Genomic DNA, 24,079 nt, shown 5'->3' on the forward strand with positions numbered 1-24,079 from the left:
CAGGGCGAAATGAGAAAGGCCAGCGTGGCTCCCAAGAAGTGTGAAGGTTTCAAGAGTGGAGGTCCCAAGTGTGCAGGTTCCAGAATTAATGAGAATACCTTGGTTGTGGATAGAGAGGATTTTGTACTCTTTATGGTGGATGTTGTAAACTGTGCTGCTCAGACTCAAAGCAGAACTGAAAGGATCAGGATCATTGTTAAAGCTGCAGGGAGATTCCTTGGAACAAAGGAGCTTGATTGGGCAGATATAGAAAACAGGCTAAAGGCGCTAAATGGGAGTCGGAGTGATGGGGGTCTGCTTGTGGGGAGTCAGAGTGATCAGAGTGACGAGATGGGGGTGGGGGTGGTCTCCTGTCCTCGCCCAGTCTCGTAGACGCACGGCTACCAAGCAGCGACATCAGTGGAAATATTAAAGCCTATAGAATGAAGCCTAAAGAATAAAGCTGTACGGTGGAAGCACCGAACGTCAAAGAGAAGTAACAATAAAGTCTAAGGAATAATGTCTGGCGGTAATGTAACACTTGGATACCAACCGCCATAAAACTACAACAACAACAACAACAACGTCAAAGAAGGAGAGGAAGATGAAGAAGAGTCTCCCTGGAATAAAGCCGGTCGGTCTCTGAAACAACAACAACTGGAATAAAGTCTGGCGGTAATGCAACACTCGGATGTCAACCGCCATAAAACAACAACAACAACAACAACAACAACAACTATTCTAGTCACAAAGACATATCATGACCTCATGGGCTTTGTAACACCAAAGCAATGGAAGGAGTTCTTTTACGGACTATGACAGTCTGAGGACTACGAAAAGTCTGAGGAATAAAGTCTGGCGGTAATGCAACAATTGGATGCCAACCGCCATAAAACAACAACAACAACAACAACAACAACAGCCATCATCGCTGCTACTGCGGCTTTAATGAACATTGTTCTTGTCGCAATTAGTGTTCTTAACCACTACAATTTCTTTAAAAAAATAAATAAAACAAGTTTTAGAATATAAATTGCAGTGCACTGTTAGTGTCTAATTATAGAGGGTTTTCTTCTCTGAAGCAGGAAGTGCGCTGCTAGCATGCTAATGTTTGTTAGCTCTACTGTGACGGCCAAACTCGCTCTGGCCTCAGAGAGTTGTGAAAAGTTCTTACAAACAAACTTAGGATGCTGGAGATGCAACATGTAAGTGAGACATACTGCTAAACAGCTGCAAAGAGTTTCACATTTTAAAAATCAGGTTCACAATTAAACACCGGTGAGCCCAAGTGACAGTGAAGAAGCATTAGTTAATCTCTAACTGATTAGTTAATATGCCCTGTACATTATCATAAATTGAATACATCTACATGAACATCTACTAGATTGTAGAATAGTTGACCAGAAAGTGCTGCTAATGGTTGACTGACTTTAAACATATCTCCATTGTTTACGTGTGGAGTATGAGCAGGATCTGAATGGCTGTGTGAGCTGTTAACATAAAGCCCCACCACCAGCAGCCTAACCCTTTCACACCTGCCTCCCTCTCTCTTTCTCTCCCTCTCCCTCTCTCCCTCCCTCTCTCCCTCTCTCTCCCACAGTCCCATGCTCCTCTCCTCTGCCCGAGCCGCCGCTACAGATGATGCCTGGGTTCTAGCCGGCCCACATGACTGATATGAGCGACGCGCTGGATGGACTGCACTGCACTTCCAGGCGCCTGGCGGAGAAAGAGGAGCGCTTCGAGAGAGGTAACGTGAGCAGCCCCCCGGCCATCGTCCCCCTGCGCGTCGCGACCGGCGCTGCGAGGAACAGGAGGTAAGGAAGACCAACAATTCTGAATGTTTAGAATGTGAAGTATGTATGTCACGAATGCATGACACAAGACAACGTACGTGAGCTCGACTGTTACGTTGTCATTTAAGTTTTTTACATCGCTCTGAGCTAGTAAATAATGACTTTAAGTGGATCATGTCCATTTGAAAGTTGGGTTTCTGATATTTTGGGTATGTTTGTGTGACTACAATATTTTTGGTTTTATACCAAATAGGGCTGCACAATATTGGAAATGATATGGCTGTTAAGTATTACAATATAAATAGTATTGCAATATTTGTATATACTTAATTTCAATATATATGATCTTCAAGTGTTCATGCCTTAGCCTCTGTCAAAATAAAAGCAGACAAAACCGACATTTCTGTCAGAGGGAGGAACTGTTTTATTGCTTTAGCCATTATTGTGATGTATCACTACAAAAGAGTATTTATCTATTTTGATCTTTCCAGACCTTTTTAAGAAATGTGTTATGCATGCATTTTTGGAAGTCCGTAAAATTGCAATATATTTGTATTTACCAAAATCTACATAATTTAGTATTGGCCACTTATTAATCGTCCCACAGACTCAACATGGCTCATTAACATGGCTCATCAAAAAAATGCAAATATTTTACTTGCTTCTGTGTTTGGTTCATTCTATTTGGGAAAGGTGATTGTTTTGCTTTTTCAACTGATTCAGAAGTTGCTTAGGACACTTCACAATTGTAATTTATTCAAAATGCATGTGCAAATTAATGTAAATGAGAGACACAGCTGGACAATAGTGTTTCCCATAGAGCTGTAGTTAAGACAACTAAAGAAATTCTTGGTCGACTAAAGACATGCTCTGTGCATCGATTGGTCGACTTAAAGAAGGCGTGGCACTGGCAAAAGCTCTCAGACTCAATATGTCTGCCAGACTACAAAGGATCATGCAATATCAAACATTCACACAGACAAATACTAGTAAACCGTGTATTTATTTTTATCAACCAAAATATTTATCAGTAAAAAGAAAGGCAGATTAAATTTACAAATCTCAACATAACTTTCTGCTGTTGTAGATATAAATCCTTTAAAATCAGCCCAAAGACACCATCGGCTGATTAATTGACTAGAGGTGTCCAGCTGGTCAAAAATCAATGCATTAACACACATTTGGGGTTTATTTAATGGCTTATTAATCCAATATACTTAATAAACGCCTTGTATGAGCCTGTGTTGTAAAAACAAATAACCAGTGCCTGTAAATAGTGTAACCTCAAAGTTTTGCATCAACATGGCAATGTGACAATAATGATTCTGACCTTGTGCGGTCAGTAAGTGGGCAGAGAGCACGAGGGCTCAGTGTGGTTCTGCTTCTGACCCTACGCAGGTTTTATGTTACACAATGTGATGACAATAGGACACACAAACATCATCTTGTTCATGTATTTGGTTAGACTAAAGGAAATTGCAACTGTATTGAATTATTGACTTGACTTGAACAATATTTATTTTGGCTCAGTATTTGTTGTTGGTACATTGTTGTTTTTGGGTTGAATACATAACTTCTATGACTCGTTATAGATACTAAATAAGTGTTTCATTCTGCTGTTTTATTTTTTACAATATTATACATTTAGAAGGGATGATCCGACTTTTGGATTGTTTTGTCCAGTAGCATAAAGTACTTTCAATTTTAGCATGGTATTTTTCTGTAACAATAAATCTCTAGACTTGGATTTATTTTTTAAAAACCGTGTCAACATTTGAGAGAAAAAAAACACTTGTTAGCACACAAATGTAGCAGTGCAAACTACAGAATTTGCAGGTTTTATGCATTTTTAAGACGCCATGGAGAAAAGAGTCTCTACAGAGGTCACTATGTCTGAATAACTTTGCTGATAGCTGCCTTTATGGTTGATATGATAAAAACACACACATCTATTGTTGTGCTATGTAACCATCCCTTGCCCTGCGTCTGTGCATGTTGTTGAATCACCCAATGACGCACAAAGCTCAGCCTAAAAGTGCAAGTCTCTCTGTTTGCGTCCCTGCCCAGCACCGCAGAGGAATAATGTAGTTATTGTATTGAGGGAGTCAGACAGTGCAGTCTGTGTCTGAGCCGCGCTGTAGACTTTGTACCTGCAAATACAATTGGCTCGACCCGTGCATAGCTGTCAGTGAGATGCAATGTATTATTTCAGTTAAAGCACTGGAATCAGACCAAGCACCTGTTAGTCTGAGTAACTAAGTAACTGCTGTGTTTACCCAGCAGTAAAACGTACCAGACACTTTTTGCGCAACACATTCCCTCATGCATTTTACAGTTTGGGTTTATATGCAATTTTACTTTCAAAGATTAACCCGCTTTTATGTAGTTGCCCTTAAACCCTACAGTTTTATTATGGCGTAGCCAGTGGGGCTGCATGATACTGTGCTCCAATGTTCATATCATTGATATTTGGACCTACATTTTGACACAATAATTGTAATTATTTTTAATCTTGTTACAAGTGTTTCCTCATCATTAGTTTCCTCAAATGAGTATGTTGATTGATTCCTGCATGTTTGAGTAATACTATTACTGAGGCTCATATGCTCAGAAAATTCCTGTTTTTGTCCACCCCCTATCCCCGCCTATATTCCTCTACTTAGTTGTGTGAAAACTCCAGGTAATACAAGCCGGATTCTAAAATATCACGTAAGCTCTTCTCAAAAATAAAAACCTGTAAATGACAATCTGCTGCTTGACACAGTGGAATGTCACTATGAAGAGGCTTAGCAGTTCTGCGGTTTTGGACAGGAAGTCAATGGACCCGATTCTATAACTGAGCTGTTTTAGATCTTTTTGATCAATATTGCGGTTTAGAATTAGCACAATGTAAAATGATGATGCACTTATGCTACAGTTCAATACTAAGCACCTGAAAAAAACATCTCAACGTCTCCTTTAACAGAGAAACAAACTAAGGAAATCTGCCTTTTTGAACATTTTCATTTATACATTTTTTCGATTTCGATCATTTTCTTCAAATTATGCAATTCTAATTGACTACAAACTCCAACCTAAAGAAGAACAGAGCATTTTGTGCAGTGCAGACTTTAGCCTTATGCAATGTTAACTTTCAAATAAAAAGTATAAAAAACAGTGTATATTTTGAGTTAACCTTCATGTCTTAATATTTACAAGGTGCAAAACATCCTTAAATGTAGCTTTTATTTTGTAGAGTAGGGTAATAAATGTAGAATGCATGGTCAGATTTGGAGTCTGAGAGTTTTGTGTTGCAGTTACAGTCTTATCTTGCAGCCCGGGGCGTGTTGTCTGCAGGGCTTTATCACCAGCTCCATATATTTTACTTGTCATTCCTGCGCATAAGAACAACTAATTATAGCTCATAAACGTGTTACAGGTTTATCTGCCGTTTGAAAAAGCTGGAAGTGTGAAGTCACTTTTTTTTTCAAACCTAGATTTTTATCATGCTGGAGCTTTGACTTTTTTGACAATAAGAACAAAGTTGATTATCAACCAGTCTTGCATTACATATGTTCTAGTGTGAGTGGCACAGTGGGTTAAGCAGCGTTATCGGTCTGTTCCTCCCTCACAATCATCGCCTTTGTTCCTTTATCTATACTGCTTTCTCCACTTATCAATATGTCGTTGTATGAAAAGGCATCTGGCATACAAGCCTGCAGAATCACTCTTAAATGTCACTGGGAGTAGAGATTATTATAGATGTTTATCAAGATGTAGTGAATGCATTAGTGGAGAAGAACGTTAAAGAGGCCATTATCATTTATCACAATCGGATCAAAAACAAATTATATTTGAAATGTGCAAACTGCTAGTACTGCATTTATTTACCTAACATTTCTTCTGCAAACAATATATACTGTTTTGTAATGTAAAATAAATAATGCAGTTTAGATTGAGAAACATTGATTCTTTTTTTTAGTTTTAATAGTGAATTTTGCAGTCTTTCCCCAAATGTTATGTGAGATATGTGAACTTTGAACAGTACTCTACTATTAAAACATAAAAGGTACAATTCCACTTTGGCAAAAATAGACAAAAACATGATATTCTGACCCTCTTTTACTTTCAGAAGCAATGAAGAGGAAGAGGACAGCTTCTCGTCAGTCCCAAACCCCTTCCCGGAGCTTTCCCCTGTGGTCACGGAATGCCTTTTACCCTGGACCAAAAACAGTTCAACTCAGGTAAGACACGCTGAATCACAACAGGTGCCCGTGAACAAGAGATGCCACACGCTTTGTGGCAGAGTCAGGTGAGTGATTGAAGAGAAATGCATAGTTACATGATGTTTGGCTCCGTGGTGTTGAACAGACGGTAGAACCAGTTGTGTGAGTTTAGAGACGAGCTGTGGTGAGCTGATAATGCCGTGTCAGCACGCTCTTATAATCCACACGCACGGAAGGCAGTTTGTCCTCATGACAAACTTGAACTGCGCTGGCAGATGTAAAAGGAGAAAATATTAGTCCTAATTCTACAGTTGGACTAATGCTCTAATGGAGTATAAGAAGTCTAATGTTGTCCCTAAGGCTTTTATAGACCGTTTTAAAGGCGTAGTAACAGTTGCGTATCCATAGTATGACTTTTTTTCCATCAGCAATGGGAAATCTTGTGTTGTTTCTCAAAAAAACTTGCGTTGTTGGTTTCAAAGTGAGAAATGTTTTACCTTGAACCAATGTACGATCAAAGACGAGCTGCACTTGATATCAAACAGTGTCAGTTATTATGTAATCTTGGTCGCAGAGTCCTCCACTTTCTGCATCTACGATCAGTCTCTGTTAAATATGAGACCAACAATAAGTGCTCTGGCAAACAGCCATAGACGGGGCACATTTACCTGTCTTTGTTTCTTCTTCCATATTTGCTCTGAAAAACTTTGGTCTGAGCCACGAGTGATTGTATGAATGTGGGCAAACAACTTTTTATATTATGGTTAATCATCTTTTTTTAAAACGTTTATCAGAACCTGGAGAAACTTAAATTAATGTGACGGAAGATTAATTAACAACAATATATAAAAAAACAACAACAACAGAAGGCTGGTGATTGGCAGCTGCTGAGCCAATCATGAGTAGGGTGATGGTAGGGTGCACAGGTTCATGAGTAGGGTGATGGTAGGGTGCACAGGTTCATGAGTAGGGTGATGGTAGGGTGCACAGGTTCATGAGTAGGGTGATGGTAGGGTGCACAGGTTCATGAGTAGGGTGATGGTAGGGTGCACAGGTTCATGAGTAGGGTGACGTAGGGTGCACAGGTTCATGAGTAGGGTGATGGTAGGGTGCACAGGTTCATGAGTAGGGTGACGTAGGGTGCACAGGTTCATGAGTAGGGTGATGGTAGGGTGCACAGGTTCATGAGTAGGGTGATGGTAGGGTGCACAGGTTCATGAGTAGGGTGACGTAGGGTGCACAGGTTCATGAGTAGGGTGATGGTAGGGTGCACAGGTTCATGAGTAGGGTGATGGTAGGGTGCACAGGTTCATGAGTAGGGTGATGGTAGGGTACACAGGTTCATGAGTAGGGTGACGTAGGGTGCACAGGTTCATGAGTAGGGTGATGGTAGGGTGCACAGGTTCATGAGTAGGGTGATGGTAGGGTGCACAGGTTCATGAGTAGGGTGATGGTGGGGTGCACAGGTTCATGAGTAGGGTGACGTAGGGTGCACAGGTTCATGAGTAGGGTGATGGTAGGGTGCACAGGTTCATGAGTAGGGTGATGGTAGGGTGCACAGGTTCATGAGTAGGGTGATGGTGGGGTGCACAGGTTCATGAGTAGGGTGACGTAGGGTGCACAGGTTCATGAGTAGGGTGATGGTAGGGTGCACAGGTTCATGAGTAGGGTGATGGTAGGGTGCACAGGTTCATGAGTAGGGTGACGTAGGGTGCACAGGTTCATGAGTAGGGTGATGGTAGGGTGCACAGGTTCATGAGTAGGGTGACGTAGGGTGCACAGGTTCATGAGTAGGGTGATGGTAGGGTGCACAGGTTCATGAGTAGGGTGATGGTAGGGTGCACAGGTTCATGAGTAGGGTGATGGTAGGGTACACAGGTTCATGAGTAGGGTGACGTAGGGTGCACAGGTTCATGAGTAGGGTGATGGTAGGGTGCACAGGTTCATGAGTAGAGTGATGGTAGGGTGCACAGGTTCATGAGTAGGGTGATGGTGGGGTGCACAGGTTCATGAGTAGGGTGACGTAGGGTGCACAGGTTCATGAGTAGGTTGATGGTAGGGTGCACAGGTTCATGAGTAGGGTGATGGTAGGGTGCACAGGTTCATGAGTAGGGTGATGGTGGGGTGCACAGGTTCATGAGTAGGGTGACGTAGGGTGCACAGGTTCATGAGTAGGGTGATGGTAGGGTGCACAGGTTCATGAGTAGGGTTATTGTAGGGTGCACAGGTTCATGAGTAGGGTGATGGTAGGGTGCACAGGTTCATGAGTAGGGTGACGTAGGGTGCACAGGTTCATGAGTAGGGTTATTGTAGGGTGCACAGGTTCATGAGTAGGGTGATGGTAGGGTGCACAGGTTCATGAGTAGGGTTATTGTAGGGTGCACAGGTTCATGAGTAGGGTGATGGTAGGGTGCACAGGTTCATGAGTAGGGTGATGGTAGGGTGCACAGGTTCATGAGTAGGGTGATGGTAGGGTGCACAGGTTCATGAGTAGGGTGATGGTAGGGTGCACAGGTTCATGAGTAGGGTGACGTAGGGTGCACAGGTTCATGAGTAGGTTGATGGTAGGGTGCACAGGTTCAGGAGTAGGGTGATGGTAGGGTGCACAGGTTCATGAGTAGGGTGATGGTAGGGTGCACAGGTTCATGAGTAGGGTGATGGTAGGCTGCACAGGTTCATGAGTAGGGTGACGTAGGGTGCACAGGTTCATGAGTAGGGTGATGGTAGGGTGCACAGGTTCATGAGTAGGGTTATGGTAGGGTGCACAGGTTCATGAGTAGGGTGACGTAGGGTGCACAGGTTCATGAGTAGGTTGATGGTAGGGTGCACAGGTTCATGAGTAGGGTGATGGTAGGGTGCACAGGTTCATGAGTAGGGTGATGGTAGGGTGCACTGGTTCATGAGTAGGGTGATGGTAGGGTGCACAGGTTCATGATTAGGGTGACGTAGGGTGCACAGGTTCATGAGTAGGGTGACGTAGGGTGCACAGGTTCATGAGTAGGGTGATGGTAGGGTGCACAGGTTCATGAGTAGGGTGATGGTAGGGTGCACAGGTTCATGAGTAGGGTGATGGTAGGGTGCACAGGTTCATGAGTAGGGTGACGTAGGGTGCACAGGTTCATGAGTAGGGTAATGGTAGGGTGCACAGGTTCATGAGTAGGGTGATGGTAGGGTGCACAGGTTCATGAGTAGGGTGATGGTAGGGTGCACAGGTTCATGAGTAGGGTGACGTAGGGTGCACAGGTTCATGAGTAGGGTGATGGTAGGGTGCACAGGTTCATGAGTAGGGTTATGGTAGGGTGCACAGGTTCATGAGTAGGGTGATGGTAGGGTGCACAGGTTCATGAGTAGGGTGATGGTAGGGTGCACAGGTTCATGAGTAGGGTGATGGTAGGGTGCACAGGTTCATGAGTAGGGTGATGGTAGTGTGCACAGGTTCATGAATAGGGTGACGTAGGGTGCACAGGTTCATGAGTAGGTTGATGGTAGGGTGCACAGGTTCATGAGTAGGGTGATGGTAGGGTGCACAGGTTCATGAGTAGGGTGATGGTAGGGTGCACAGGTTCATGAGTAGGGTGATGGTAGGGTGCACAGGTTCATGAGTAGGGTTATGGTAGGGTGCACAGGTTCATGAGTAGGGTGACGTAGGGTGCACAGGTTCATGAGTAGGGTGATGGTAGGGTGCACAGGTTCATGAGTAGGGTTATGGTAGGGTGCACAGGTTCATGAGTAGGGTGACGTAGGGTGCACAGGTTCATGAGTAGGGTGATGGTAGGGTGCACAGGTTCATGAGTAGGGTTATGGTAGGGTGCACAGGTTCATGAGTAGGGTGATGGTAGGGTGCACAGGTTCATGAGTAGGGTGATGGTAGGGTGCACAGGTTCATGAGTAGGGTGATGGTAGGGTGCACAGGTTCATGAGTAGGGTGATGGTAGTGTGCACAGGTTCATGAATAGGGTGACGTAGGGTGCACAGGTTCATGAGTAGGTTGATGGTAGGGTGCACAGGTTCATGAGTAGGGTGATGGTAGGGTGCACAGGTTCATGAGTAGGGTGATGGTAGGGTGCACAGGTTCATGAGTAGGGTGATGGTAGGGTGCACAGGTTCATGAGTAGGGTGACGTAGGGTGCACAGGTTCATGAGTAGGGTGATGGTAGGGTGCACAGGTTCATGAGTAGGGTGACGTAGGGTGCACAGGTTCATGAGTAGGGTGATGGTAGGGTGCACAGGTTCATGAGTAGGGTGATGGTAGGGTGCACAGGTTCATGAGTAGGGTGATGGTAGGGTGCACAGGTTCATGAGTAGGGTGATGGTAGGGTGCACAGGTTCATGAGTAGGGTTATGGTAGGGTGCACAGGTTCATGAGTAGGGTGATGGTAGGGTGCACAGGTTCATGAGTAGGGTGATGGTAGGGTGCACAGGTTCATGAGTAGGGTGATGGTAGGGTGCACAGGTTCATGAGTAGGGTGATGGTAGGGTGCACAGGTTCATGAGTAGGGTGACGTAGGGTGCACAGGTTCATGAGTAGGGTGACGTAGGGTGCACAGGTTCATGAGTAGGGTGATGGTAGGGTGCACAGGTTCATGAGTAGGGTGACGTAGGGTGCACAGGTTCATGAGTAGGGTGATGGTAGGGTGCACAGGTTCATGAGTAGGGTGATGGTAGGGTGCACAGGTTCATGAGTAGGGTGATGGTAGGGTGCACAGGTTCATGAGTAGGGTTATGGTAGGGTGCACAGGTTCATGAGTAGGGTGATGGTAGGGTGCACAGGTTCATGAGTAGGGTGATGGTAGGGTGCACAGGTTCATGAGTAGGGTGATGGTAGGGTGCACAGGTTCATGAGTAGGGTGATGGTAGGGTGCACAGGTTCATGAGTAGGGTGACGTAGGGTGCACAGGTTCATGAGTAGGGTGACGTAGGGTGCACAGGTTCATGAGTAGGGTGATGGTAGGGTGCACAGGTTCATGAGTAGGGTGACGTAGGGTGCACAGGTTCATGAGTAGGGTGATGGTAGGGTGCACAGGTTCATGAGTAGGGTGATGGTAGGGTGCACAGGTTCATGAGTAGGGTGACGTAGGGTGCACAGGTTCATGAGTAGGGTGACGTAGGGTGCACAGGTTCATGAGTAGGGTGACGTAGGGTGCACAGGTTCATGAGTAGGGTGACGTAGGGTGCACAGGTTCATGAGTAGGGTGACGTAGGGTGCACAGGTTCATGAGTAGGGTGATGGTAGGGTGCACAGGTTCATGAGTAGGGTGATGGTAGGGTGCACAGGTTCATGAGTAGGGTGACGTAGGGTGCACAGGTTCATGAGTAGGGTGACGTAGGGTGCACAGGTTCATGAGTAGGGTGACGTAGGGTGCACAGGTTCATGAGTAGGGTGACGTAGGGTGCACAGGTTCATGAGTAGGGTGACGTAGGGTGCACAGGTTCATGAGTAGGGTGATGGTAGGGTGCACAGGTTCATGAGTAGGGTGATGGTAGGGTGCACAGGTTCATGAGTAGGGTGACGTAGGGTGCACAGGTTCATGAGTAGGGTGACGTAGGGTGCACAGGTTCATGAGTAGGGTGACGTAGGGTGCACAGGTTCATGAGTAGGGTGACGTAGGGTGCACAGGTTCACGAGTAGGGTGACGTAGGGTGCACAGGTTCATGAGTAGGGTGACGTAGGGTGCACAGGTTCATGAGTAGGGTGACGTAGGGTGCACAGGTTCACGAGTAGGGTGACGTAGGGTGCACAGGTTCATGAGTAGGGTGACGTAGGGTGCACAGGTTCATGAGTAGGGTGACGTAGGGTGCACAGGTTCATGAGTAGGGTGACGTAGGGTGCACAGGTTCATGAGTAGGGTGATGGTATGGTATTTTTATAATTACAGAGATTTTCAATAGTTAAAGCAAGTCTTTCAAATCCCTTCCCATTCTCTTGCCTGTAACACACAGTATATATTGACAAATTGTTGACTTCCTTCCCAACAACCCGCCAACAGCGCTCATGTTGAGGAGGGATATGGTTCTGCTGTTCTGCTTAACACATTAACACTCTTGAGACGAAGTGAACTAGTATTAAGTGAACATACTAGTTCTACATTACACACTGCATTTAATTTCTCTATTTCATGCGGGTGGTTTGTGAGCTTCACATCCTAAAAAGAGATCACATGATTGTAATTATATCTCGAAGCTACCAATTACATGTTAGAGTCTGGTTTTCAAATGAATAGCGGTGTCTAGATTTTCCTACCCAGCTCCATTAGTTTTGAACCAGATCGTTTTAGACGTCGATCTCTTTATGCGGCAGTTGATGTGACGGCTCAGTATTTGTGGCGTCTGTGTGGACACAAGCTGAAAACACTGACTCATAGGAAAGCAAGAACTTACAAATCTGCTCATCTGGTCTGATATGAATACAGTGGGTTGGCTTTGTAGAATCTTATCTTTGCTAAATTTGGACGGAAGGAACTTGTATAAATGTAACTGTGAGGAAGTCATTTGGACGTTCTTTGGTTTTTTCAAATCAAGACGTTTCAATTCTCATCCAGAATTAATTTTCAATCCGATGGTACTGGCCTAAGAAGCTACTTAACTGCCTGATGAGCTTATTATTGGTGGGGATATTGTTGTGAACTGAAGGTAGATTAGACATTAACCCACCATTTCTGATCTTTTTTTCTATCTCTGTTTTAGCAACATCTTCACCAATAGAAATATACAATAGTTTAACTTTTTTATAAGTGATTGCTTTGTCTTTTGTGCTTTGCCTTTAAACAATGGGTGTGACTGAATATAATCAGTTTTAATGCTTAATTGAACTTTGTAATCGATCTGTTTTATCCATACACAAGGTCAAACTTAGTGCATTTTGAATCCTGCTGCTCTTACCCACCTCATTCCTCAATGTTTTTGAATCCACACAATATACTGTAGAAAGGAGTTTAAAGCATTTCACGTGCACTTCTCGGAAAACCGATGACGTTATAATTGAGTCTTGAGCGCGTGCCCTTTACCCCCGAGTGTGACAGTGTCCCTCTCTCCGGGGGCTGTCGTGAAGGAGAGGGGGATTTGTGTGGATTTGCTGCTTTCTTTGATAAGTGCACCAATAATCCTCAGGTTTCCCACAAGAGAAGCCGCTAACCCCTGTCAGCTGCAGTGCGAACGGTCAGTTGGAAAACGTAGCTGAATGCACAATCAAACAGGAAAACAGAGCGTAGAAGTGTTCATATCTTAAGCTTTGCCACACTTACTAAATTATCTAACGTATATATATATATATATCAAATGTATCAATAGCTTTGCGTTCCCGTAACATTCCAGGCAAAGCACGTTCACTTCTTGGATATAAGCAGGTGGCCGAACCCCCAGCAGAAAAGTTACGTAATGCACCTTTAATTCATGAGCATTTTGCAAACAAATGGTCTCACGCTGCGCTTTACATGTCTCATATAGCCTTTTCATGTGATTGTAAACTGAACGCCTGCTATTTAAAGGCTGGTGCCATCCCTTACTTTGTGCCCGATGCATTTTCAAAGGGAGAGTTAGCATTAGCCTCCAAACATCACTAACTATGAACATACGGAGCTGTTTTAGCGACGGACAACCACGCGAGCACATAAGAGTAACACCAGAGCCTCAGTAGAAGACATTACCACCTGTAGGAGTGTTTAGTTTGGATGACGTAGCAATCAGCGCCAACATGTGCATCAATGCTAACGATCACATAATAAACATTTGGTAAATCTAACATTGTGCTGGACAAATCGCACCTGAAATATAGCGGGCCACTTTCCATTATTCTAGCACATTACTACATACCGTATTTTGCGCACGAAAAGGCGCACCGGATTATTAAGCGCACCATCAGCTATCTGTGTACCATGTGTACTGGTCCATACATAAGGCGCACCGGACGATAAAGCGCATAAGATAAACAAAACAGACGGATAAGTCAGAGTCAGTTGAGCTTTATTAAACGCGCTCAACTCATTTAGATCAACATTGTTCAACATCAAAGCACACTCTGCTATCGCTAACAGACACGTTAGCATATCCAAATCAATTCTCAGTCAAGATCACTTGTAAACACGTAAAATGCAAACACAGAACACACTCTGCTACCGCTAAAAGACACGTTAGCGTATTGTTGCAACTCAACGAGGCTGGGAGTTGACATGTAAAATACAACACGATACACGGGCGGCTTTTGAGGACGTTAAAGACTTTTACGTGCGCCTTATAGTGCGGAAAATACGGTATACATATTGAACTTTCGAAAGTAAAGCTGAAAGTTGGATATTCACCGTTATTAGTCTAACAATATAACATAAAAAGTCTAACAAACACATAAATATCAACCGTCCTTTTGCCTGCTCCATCTACAAATGTCAGAATCCAATGTTTTTATTTGGTTGCCTCATTAAAACTAATGAGATGGATTGTTTACTGTGTGTATAAGTAAAAGTCATTCCTAGAAAGGTCTCTATATTCTAAATAACATGACTTTTGAATGCCCATTATACATTTCCAAACCTGTCCAGACTTTCTCCTTCCAGTCCACCCTCTCCTCCCTGGTCCCGTCCAGCTTTAGACCATCTTTAGCCCGAGAAACAACTCGACTCTACAGCTGTGTGCTGTCACAATGCTAATGTCAAGGGTCACGACCTTCTGTCAGAGCCTTTCCGCAAACCAATGACATCACCCTCCCGGCAGTCCGTCCCCCCACCCCTCCCCACGGCCGAGCCTCCTCCCCCTCGCTCGCATTATGTCATCTTCTCTAAATCTTCTCCACTTATCTGATAATAATAATCTTGCGCTCTATGACAGCTCTTGATTATACAATGAAGAGTCCAGGAAAATGTCTGCATCGTCTGTCATTACGGCGAACCGGAGCGAGTTTGTATTTCACCGCAGCCCCCTCGAACGCATCGCGCAGTCACTGGAAAGAGCCGTAGTTTGATATCGCTTTGTTTTACTCTGCAGGCTCAAGAGGCATGAGAAAGGGGCTTATCGGAGCGCTCTGTTGGCCCCGTGTTTGCAGTGTCACGCTCCATTTCCACATGCAAACCACCACGTCACGACTCTTACTGTGTGTCAGCAGAACAGGCACTCAGACCAGAACGTTCCAAACTTTGTAATTACATTTATGAGCTGATGAATTTTCCATCTGTTATTTGATGTAACAATATCCAAATATCATGGTACAGTATTACCACATAATATTAACTCTGACTGTACGTTATTTATTGCGGTATTGTCAGCGTGTGGCATTAAAAAGTGATCATTATTTTCATATTTCAAAAAAGACCAAAAGCATTTGCATAATTGTGCCTCACACAATAAAGTGATATTACGTTATAGCAATTAGTGTTCACATCCTTTACAAATGAACACACAAACAGCATTTTTAATAATTGTTATTATTTTTAATATAAAAAGTTCAGCTCGTTTAAAAAAAGTCTTGCTTCCAAGATAATTCCCTTTGCCTCAAGATGTCAGCAAAGACGGTGCAAATGGTTTTCTGAAGTGTGTGGATCAGGATGTGGCTTTGACATGTTGTATATTGTTTATCACTGAGAGATAGAAGCTGTTTGTGGCTGTTATCGCTCCAATGAAAATCCTTGTTTCAATATCAGATACTTTAACATTGAAAGATAAGTCAAGTGCCTCTTGGTTATTACAATGTAAACATTTATTTCACATGTATAATTCCTATGAAAAGTCAAAACCCATTATTCTTTATGAAATAATGATGATTATTTATTGATGAAGGACATAGAGGAGGGTGTGTCAGGTCTCCAGGGTGAGCAGGGTGCACATTACCAAAACTAAATTCACATTGAGGCCATATTTATTCCAGTCAAATGACTCATAACTGATGCTATTGTGTGTGTGTGTGTGTGTGTATGTGTGTATGTGTGTATGTGTGTGTGTGTGTGTGTGTGTGTGTGTGTGTGTGAGAGAGTGCGAGTGCGAGTGCGAGTGCGCGTGCGCGTGCGAGTGCGCGCGTTTGTCTCCAGAGTGCACAGTGCTGAGTCCTAGTCTCCATGTGGTCACCATTGACAGACGTGAATCATTTATAAGTATGACTGCATCGTGCCCTGTTATTCTTACACACAAGACAAGACATGACTGGTTTAAAATCACAACTTTTTAGACCGAGCAGTTGTTTTGGGTGATTTGTGCTATTAAATAATGTACATTGTCTGTTTGTGAAAAATAGAAAATAGATTTGCATCCGCACTCAATCTACTGATGTCAAAAAAGCATTTTAACTGTCATTTAGCAGTGAGGCTGCCTAACATATCTGTGTTCATTGTAGTCGCAATTTGAGTGCAGAAATACCCAGAACAAGTCGGTGATGGTTTATCTTCCAGGTTAACCTTTATTGTCCCTATTGGGAAATGTGTCCTCTGCGTTTGACCCATCCTTCAACCAGTTCCACTGGGGCAACTGTCAGGAGCAGTGATCACTACAGTGCTGCGCCCAGGGACTTGTGCAAGGTCAAGATTTTACATACAGTGCATGTTTTAGGTTAATGGGGGAAATTGGAGCTCGTAGAAAACCCACCAAGACACGGGGAGAAACATGCAAACTCTATGCAAATATCCATGTGGCCTGAGAGTCCAGCCCATGATCTTATTATGAGGCATGAGCTCTGGCCACTCAGAGCGACCATTATGTGTGCAGGAGACTTCCACAAGCTGCAACAGCATGATTTCTGAGCATAAAAGACCTTGCAAATAGGATTCATGAAACTAATCAATGACAAAAATTGTATTTAGTATGGTATAGCCGTATCAAATCACCTTCCATTTTCTATGTAAAACAAATCTATCAGAGGGAAAGAACTCCATCCAGCGGTGCAATGCAGACTGAAGAAGTGGAAAACAATGAGCACTAGTGTCTAAGAAGAGCTGCTCAGTGAACACATTCTATTTTAATCATCTACCATTCGTTACACTTCAGTATGGCCACATTCAGTGCACAGACGGGGCAGTACAGTTAAGCCACATTATTACCATTATGTACAGGCTCAATCATAAAGATGTCCACACACTGTTAAAACCCTGGTAGCTGCTTGTTACTTTGAGCGCCTAATAAAGGGGTCTTGAACAAACCCTGGTCAAGGGCAGTGTGTCTGCTTGTGGCTTTGTTATGGGAGCACTGGAGACAGCCTTATCATTGTGTCTCCATTAATTCCACTTGATTTTAGCTGTGCAGTGATAAGTGGCAGCGTCTGCCTGTCTCTGTCTCACAAATCACTGCGCTGTGTTTCAGATAAAGAGCGAGGAGCTGTGGGAGGGTTATGCTCAGGAGGTGACAGAAGAGACCACTCCTCACTTCAGAGTAGCAAGGTAGCATGTCGTGTGACAAGAGAGCAGAAGGAAATATGATTCAGATAGAGGCTCTTTTGTGAGCAAGCCACTTCAGCCTTTAGGCCATGTAGTGTTTATGGTGGTGACCCCAGACCAGGAGACCATCAATACAATAGAAATATTGTCCTTGCTATATTTGAACAGTGGTGTAGTGGTGGGAGGGTTTGCCCCGACACCCAATGGTTTTTTACTGTTGTTGTGTCCTTGGGCAAAACAGTTAACACGTGTTGCTTATGGTTGAATGGGGTGTGTTAATGAGTGACTGACAGTGGTTAGAGGGGCTGTACACAATGTGCAGATTGGCAGCCACTTTAGTCAGTCCACCCCAGGGCAGCTGTGGGAACAGAAGTAACTTACCATGGAAATGTCCATTCAGTTAATAAGTGAAACATCACACTATGTTTATATACATTTATTTCTCTTTGCACACTTCTCTTCTCAGAGAATGAAACACTGGATGCAGAGAGCACACAGTGGTCTTAACTTTTAGCCGCAGCCCCTTTAAGCTGTGCACATGATAAATAATCACCATGCTACAGTAAATGGCACACACGTGCTGTAACTCTACTCATACTTACTCATACATGCCTTTTAAAGCAGAATGAATTGTGTGATTGTGCATCTAAATCAGGCTTCTGCACTGTCAGCTGGTTTCTGCTTTGGAACCTGGAAAACCCCGGCTTACTTGCTCTTGCTGTGCTGTGATAACAGCGTGTAACATGTTTTGCATACATGCATATGGACTCAGCCTGAGAACATCCTCCGAGCTCGAGTTAGTCAGGGCTGCATATCTGCACCAAGAGAAAACGGGAAAAAGCTTTTATATTGTCAAGGCCGCAGGAGGAGATAGGGCTGTGAGGAGGAAGTTTCTCACACTTAGATTGTGGAGGACCTCGCTACAGAAGCGTACTGGTGGCTATTAATAGAAGTGTTTAAAGTTAGTTGTCATGTTATTTTATTTCACCTGAAAGATTTGACCTTTGATAAGATTTAGTTATTATGTAAGATCTTTTTTTCTTCTTCTTCTTTTTGTGCACTTCTTCTTTTTGTGCACCGAAAGTTGAAGCATGAATTTCCATGCAAGAAGAGTCACGCTGCCGGCCATCACTCCTCTGTGCCTGCACAAACGGGTAAGGCTCTTATTAGGTTATACTTTCTTTTACTTTGGATTTCTATAGTTTGTTGTCAGTCGAGGCTTAGTTACCCCTCATTAATTGGTTAGTTGGTGTTCGCTGCTATTGATTGAAAGTTCTATTAACAATTACAAATTAATGTAAATAATTTGGTTAAACCTGGAGAAATGTTTGGGTCATTAATGTAGATGATTTGGTATTGTAGAATTCCAATCATGCAGTAAACATGTGCTCTGCTCTTAGTGCCCATCCAGAATATCCTCATTATAATCAGCAAAACATCAACACAATATGTTTCTGCAATATGACAAAACTTCATAATCACATCAGGATGTAGTTTGTCTGCAGCCTCTTTATTGAATACTGTGTTTATAGTGTGCACTGTGTAAATGTGTGTAGCACGTGCTGTACAAGTTTGATGTATTATGTTGATTGTCAGTTATATAACCTATTTTATTATTATCGTAAATGTTCTTATTTCTACCATGATAAAAGGTTTAGGCTGTATCGCCCTGCCCTTGCTAATTGCGAGATACTGAACTAATTCTACTTGTATGTTCAAAGAAGTGGTATAAATATAAATAAGATGTCACAGTTTTGAAGTTACAACATTTGAAATCTGTAACATTGCAAGACTACTAAAGCCTTGGAGGAGGTCAGTGCATAGAAAACACCTTCTGCTTAAAGTGAACTTTGCCAACAGTATCATTATTACATCTCCAACGCTTGCCAATAACAGAAATGATTGAGTTTATTGTGTGCGAGATGTAGAAAAGGAATGCAAATGCGTAATAGACTTTCAAACGAAACCCTAATTGACAGTAGTTACAGCCGTGTGTTTACTTTGGCACTGGTCCTCGTCGCCTTGTTTGTCACGCTGACAGTCACAGCACTTGTCCAAATGAAATGTAAACCATCCCAGCGGGTCAAATACACAATGTAGTGTCAAACTGTCTGACAAATATAGAACCTACTTGTCACGGTTGGTTACATGAGCACGCATCTGTACCGCCTTCTATACCAGCTTCTACACAAATACTGGCTCCTTTCACTTTGCAAAGAAGTTCTTGGCTTCGGCGCAGTTTGATAACATTTATCTGCCGTAGTATTTCATCATCCTGGACTTTATTCCTTCCACATGTTGCTGCCGTAGCTTTGGCAACTCAAACAGCAGAGATATTACTCGTGTACCCTCCTCCAATGTTACAGTCGCAGCTGGGAGTTCTGTTCAAGGCGAAAGCGGAGTAGTCTAATTGGGAAAAAGCTCGACCCGTCCGTCCTTGAGATAAGACACTCTAATAGGGGACTTTATGTTCAACAAGGTTATATTTAGAGCAGCGTCTTGTATCCACACAGTCATGTTCCTCATCCCTCACGGCGCTGCCTCGACCTCACATGCGCTGGATGATGTGTCCTTGGCGACGCTGGTCTAACGCTGTAGTTGCGGATCTTGTGTTGGAACTTGTCATTTCGCAGACAGTGTTGGGTTTGTGACCGTGTTCAAATCTCACAATGAGGCGACGTCAAAAGCTAAAGACCGTCGTCCGGACCAAGCCGAGTTCTTGAGATGTCTCGCCAAGTTTGAAATGAAATGTATAATATACTATTATTACTATTATTTATTTATATATATATATATATATATATATATATATATATATATATATATATATAAATATATGTATTGTCTGCCTACTGTTTAACTAAAGCTAAACTAAAGTACAGTATGAGGTGGTAAATACTTCTGTGGAACTGACCAAGATTTGTACTGGAAGACTTTTTACATACCTACTTTATTTCATCTTTTCTGTATAAATGAGGATCCTTTTTATGCAGTTTTGTGAGCTTTTTGTGAGTGTTGTTTTATCAGATATTTGGTCTGATCACAGATACTCTTTACCAGCTCCATGTTTCGCCCCTTTTAGTCATCTCCTCCACGCACAAGGCTTGTCTTTAGTCGACTAAATGTGAATACATCCCTACATCTCATCTCACAGCAAGAATGTCCCGGATTTGTCTTCCAGGATGTCGAGCTGGTATGTTTGCCTGTCTGGGTGGGTTTCCTCTGGCCACTCCTCCAAAACATGCACAATTAGAAACAAATCCTCTAGCTGCGATCGTCCTAACCCCACCGAGCTCCAGATCTGGAGATAGGTCGGCGACTTGCCTCACAACAGCTGCAAGGTGCACACTCTTTTGTCTTGTGCGTCTAAATACATATTTGGGTGCATCGCTTCAAGCCTTCTGTGTCTCGCCAAGTTTGTTTTGCACCCCCAGTAGAACAGAAAGTAATGTTCCTGAAATGATTAGTAGTCATTAACAATATTTATCCAGAGTGTATCCGATGTTTAACAAAAATGTCCCTTTTGGTATTGTCTGCCTACTGTTTACTTAGCGCTCCGAGACTGAATGTACAGTATGAGGTGAGTATGAGCCTCTGATAAAGGCACATCTGTGAAACCTGGACCGGTCATTTATTAGACACATTGGAAGTAATCATTAACTAAATCTGAAGTGCAGCTTTGTAAGGTTACCAGAAATCTGTTCCTTTGTGCAGTGTGAATCAGTTCAAGAGGCGTGCAATCACTTTCCAATGGACAAATTGCAGAGTTGGACATCTGCAATGGATTAGTGCAGAGAACGTGGATTGACAATGGTGTGAAAATAGCTCCCCCTGGTGGTGTGCGATGGTGCAGGGAAGAAGAGTCTGTGAAGGCTAACAGTTCTGCTGCTGCGGTGACGATATAGTAGAGGAGGGTTACAGCATGAAGAAGGAGGGGAGAGAGTGCATTTGTTGTAATGGTCAGGTGAAAACGCAAACTTCTGCTTTATTAATGCAACACCTGCTTTATTAACCCTTTCAGATGATCTTAAACATGTACTTAAGTAAGAGTAACGCTACTTTAGAAAGATATTCCTCAACGTAGAAGTAAAACGCACTAATAGTTAGTTTGAAGTAACAGGACTCAAATAGTATGATGTCTGAAAAGTACAATTAATTCCAAAAGAGTAGATTTAAGTACTCCCCACGTCTGCTCACGTTGCATATCAAGCTGCAGAAACACAATGTATGATAGAACTACAGTTAATGACATGTTTTTAGATGAAATAATTATGTCCACTCCAGAATCATTTAAAACTACTGTATTGTATCTCCTCCATTAGCTCTGGTTGCAGCGCCTGTGATAAAGCCTGAGGTGTGTCGTGCAGGCCCTGAGACCTAGTGATCATTTGACAGTAAGTTCCCAAAGTGATTTATTACTGCACTGTTTTTTTTATAAAGGTCGAGGCAGAGCCAAACGAGGCAGAGCCAACGTTTTTTTGTGCACGTTTGTTTGGCTGATACACAAACAAGGATCATAAATCTTATCCTAATTTCAAACGTCGGTTCTCAATGCGCTTCTAGGCTTTTTATTCTTATACAGCTTTATGTAATGGCTCAAACATTGTAACCTGATGAGAGAAAGACGTTTTTATTGCTGGTCATATTTTACCTGTATGTAACAAAATACTATTCCAATTTCTTTTTAATTTGACAATAATTTACCCTTCCTTCACCGCTTTTAATTGTGCTCGATTAGATACCTTTTTGATGATATGAAATAATTTGAAATAAATATTTAGAACATTTATACATTTGCTTTTGTTTTTATATTTTATTAGTTCAGCAACACCACCAACTATTTAAAGCAAATCTATCAGTTTTCATTCAAATAGGGTGTGAATCAGTTTAAGAATAAAGAGTTGAATTCATACGTAATTAAACAACATTTAATGCACTGCAACTTCCATTCTTTCACTACATAAAAACAGTTCATAGTTGCAACAGTTGATTCAGTTAGATTACTGGAATAAAACGTTCCAAGCGCTATTATTCCCTCACGTCGCACACGTCTTGCTTATCTTTGGCCGTAAAATATAACTTCATGAGATGGAACCTTCATTTGGAGCGTTCCGAAATGCAAACACAGCCACCCCACATCTGCGGCTCATACATCACCGGCCCTACCCTCCTCTCCAGTGAAACGCGATGCCGACATGATTTGATTTGGCTTAGTCCCAGGACGGCCACTTCCTTATGGCAGCGCAGCTCGAGCTCCCCAGCTATCAGCCGCGGCGCAATGCAAATACCATTGTTTTACAGCGCGCTGAGTTGGCGTTTTTCACAACGCGGAGTGACGGCAGTGTTCATTCTGATCGCTCATGTTTCTATTGTACACAGAAAAGTCTGACAGTGCCTTTAACTTTCATACAGCCGTACTGTCCGATTGTGTGTTTTTGCACTGCGCTGCCAAAGTCAACAGCAAAAAAAGTTTTATACAGACTTCTCCGCTGTTTCCGAGCCACTTAGAACAAAAAACGGATGCTTTGTTGACTTGACATTGAACACAAATTACTTTCAGATAATGTTTTAGCAGCAAGACTTTACTGTCGTTCTTCCACTGAAATAAATGGCATTCCTGCTTAACTGCGAATGCGAATCCCAGCGGAAGTGCGGGTCAGTGGTGGTCAGGGGTAAAATCAAGCAGGAATACTTTGAATATGGACAGGCCATGGCTCGTGTTCAGCTCCTTCTCCTCCAGACGCCCCTCACTGAGCTGCAGAGGACAAACTAGCACTGGTTTGTGGTGTGCAGGTGCTGGGCTTTAGGCAGTGACCGTTCATGTCCGGCTCGTACTTGAAGAGAGCGGTCAATGCTTATGTAATTTTAAAAACAATACGAATTCTCCTTTTAAACATCTTCAACAAATTGGATTCAATTGATCTCTTCCCAATCCTTTCCGTGTGAACTGAGCATCCGAGGCCCAGCTCTGGTGCTTAGTCGAAACCATTCAGTAAATTTGCATGACGTCTTCTTTACTAAAGATAATTTCAAACTAAAAAAGAATGACATGACTAAGTATTGACAAGAATAGCAGTATTTGCAGACTGGAGCGTGCAGGAGGTGTGTACTACAGACAGTGGGCAATGAAGCAGTCCACTGGGCCTGATGTCATCGTGAGTATGGATTTATTAATGGCTCCTCAGTGTCTCCGCTCTCTGACCTCGTCCCCTGAAGAGGCCTGGCTCATCCCGCTAAGCTCCAAATCAGACAAGTCAATGAGCCGTGCACGAGGAGACACGTCCAAATGCTTCACGTGGCCGTATAACAAAACTGCATTTGAAGTTCATAATGTGATATAGTAGTTATTATACGATGTACAACATATTCTTATCCAGGCAGGGATGTTTGTTTACTACAAGTGTCATCTGCTTTTTACTGATGAAGTCAAAGTGGTATAACACATGAGCTGCAAAACTGTAACTGCAGAAGTAGCTTGTCATGTTTGTGTATTATTATGTAGTAAGTTATGTGATGTTTCATTTAGCTTTATTTTACAATTACATTTATGCTCTTGGGATGCAGTTTAATTCGGATGTGATTTGGTCCTGTGTTAGTCCTGGTTTAGCCCTGGCCGTGTCCATGTTTGGTCCTAGTTTAGTCCCAATTTAAATGTGGTGTTTGTGTAAACGTGCCCTTAGACTACATTTTCTTTTGAGTAGCAATTGCGTAACATTTATTAAGGCTAATTACACCTTAATTAGCCTTAATAAAGCAC

The 24,079-nt window shown here is 42.9% G+C and overlaps 1 protein-coding gene across 3 annotated transcripts in view; it reads left to right on the plus strand.

Annotated features, from left to right (window-relative positions):
• The first annotated feature begins 1,579 nt into the window (after positions 1-1,579).
• grb14 (growth factor receptor-bound protein 14) overlaps positions 1,580-24,079 on the plus strand; it is a 41,002-nt gene continuing 18,502 nt past the window's right edge. Inside the window, exons 1-2 of one of the 3 annotated variants that reach the window (XM_072444332.1) lie at positions 1,580-1,793; positions 5,884-5,995. In XM_072444332.1, coding sequence (XP_072300433.1) covers positions 1,645-1,793; positions 5,884-5,995 — 261 coding nt within the window. In that variant the 5' untranslated portion in view covers positions 1,580-1,644. Of the gene's footprint in view, positions 1,794-5,883; positions 5,996-18,123; positions 18,477-24,079 lie in introns of those variants that run through there. The other 2 variants (XM_072444335.1, XM_072444334.1) reach the window with 2 other exon arrangements.

This window comes from Eucyclogobius newberryi, unplaced genomic scaffold, assembly GCF_026437365.1.
Source record: "Eucyclogobius newberryi isolate DKJ021-1_F unplaced genomic scaffold, fEucNew1.0.hap1 SCAF_14, whole genome shotgun sequence".
NCBI lineage: Eukaryota > Metazoa > Chordata > Actinopteri > Gobiiformes > Gobiidae > Eucyclogobius > Eucyclogobius newberryi.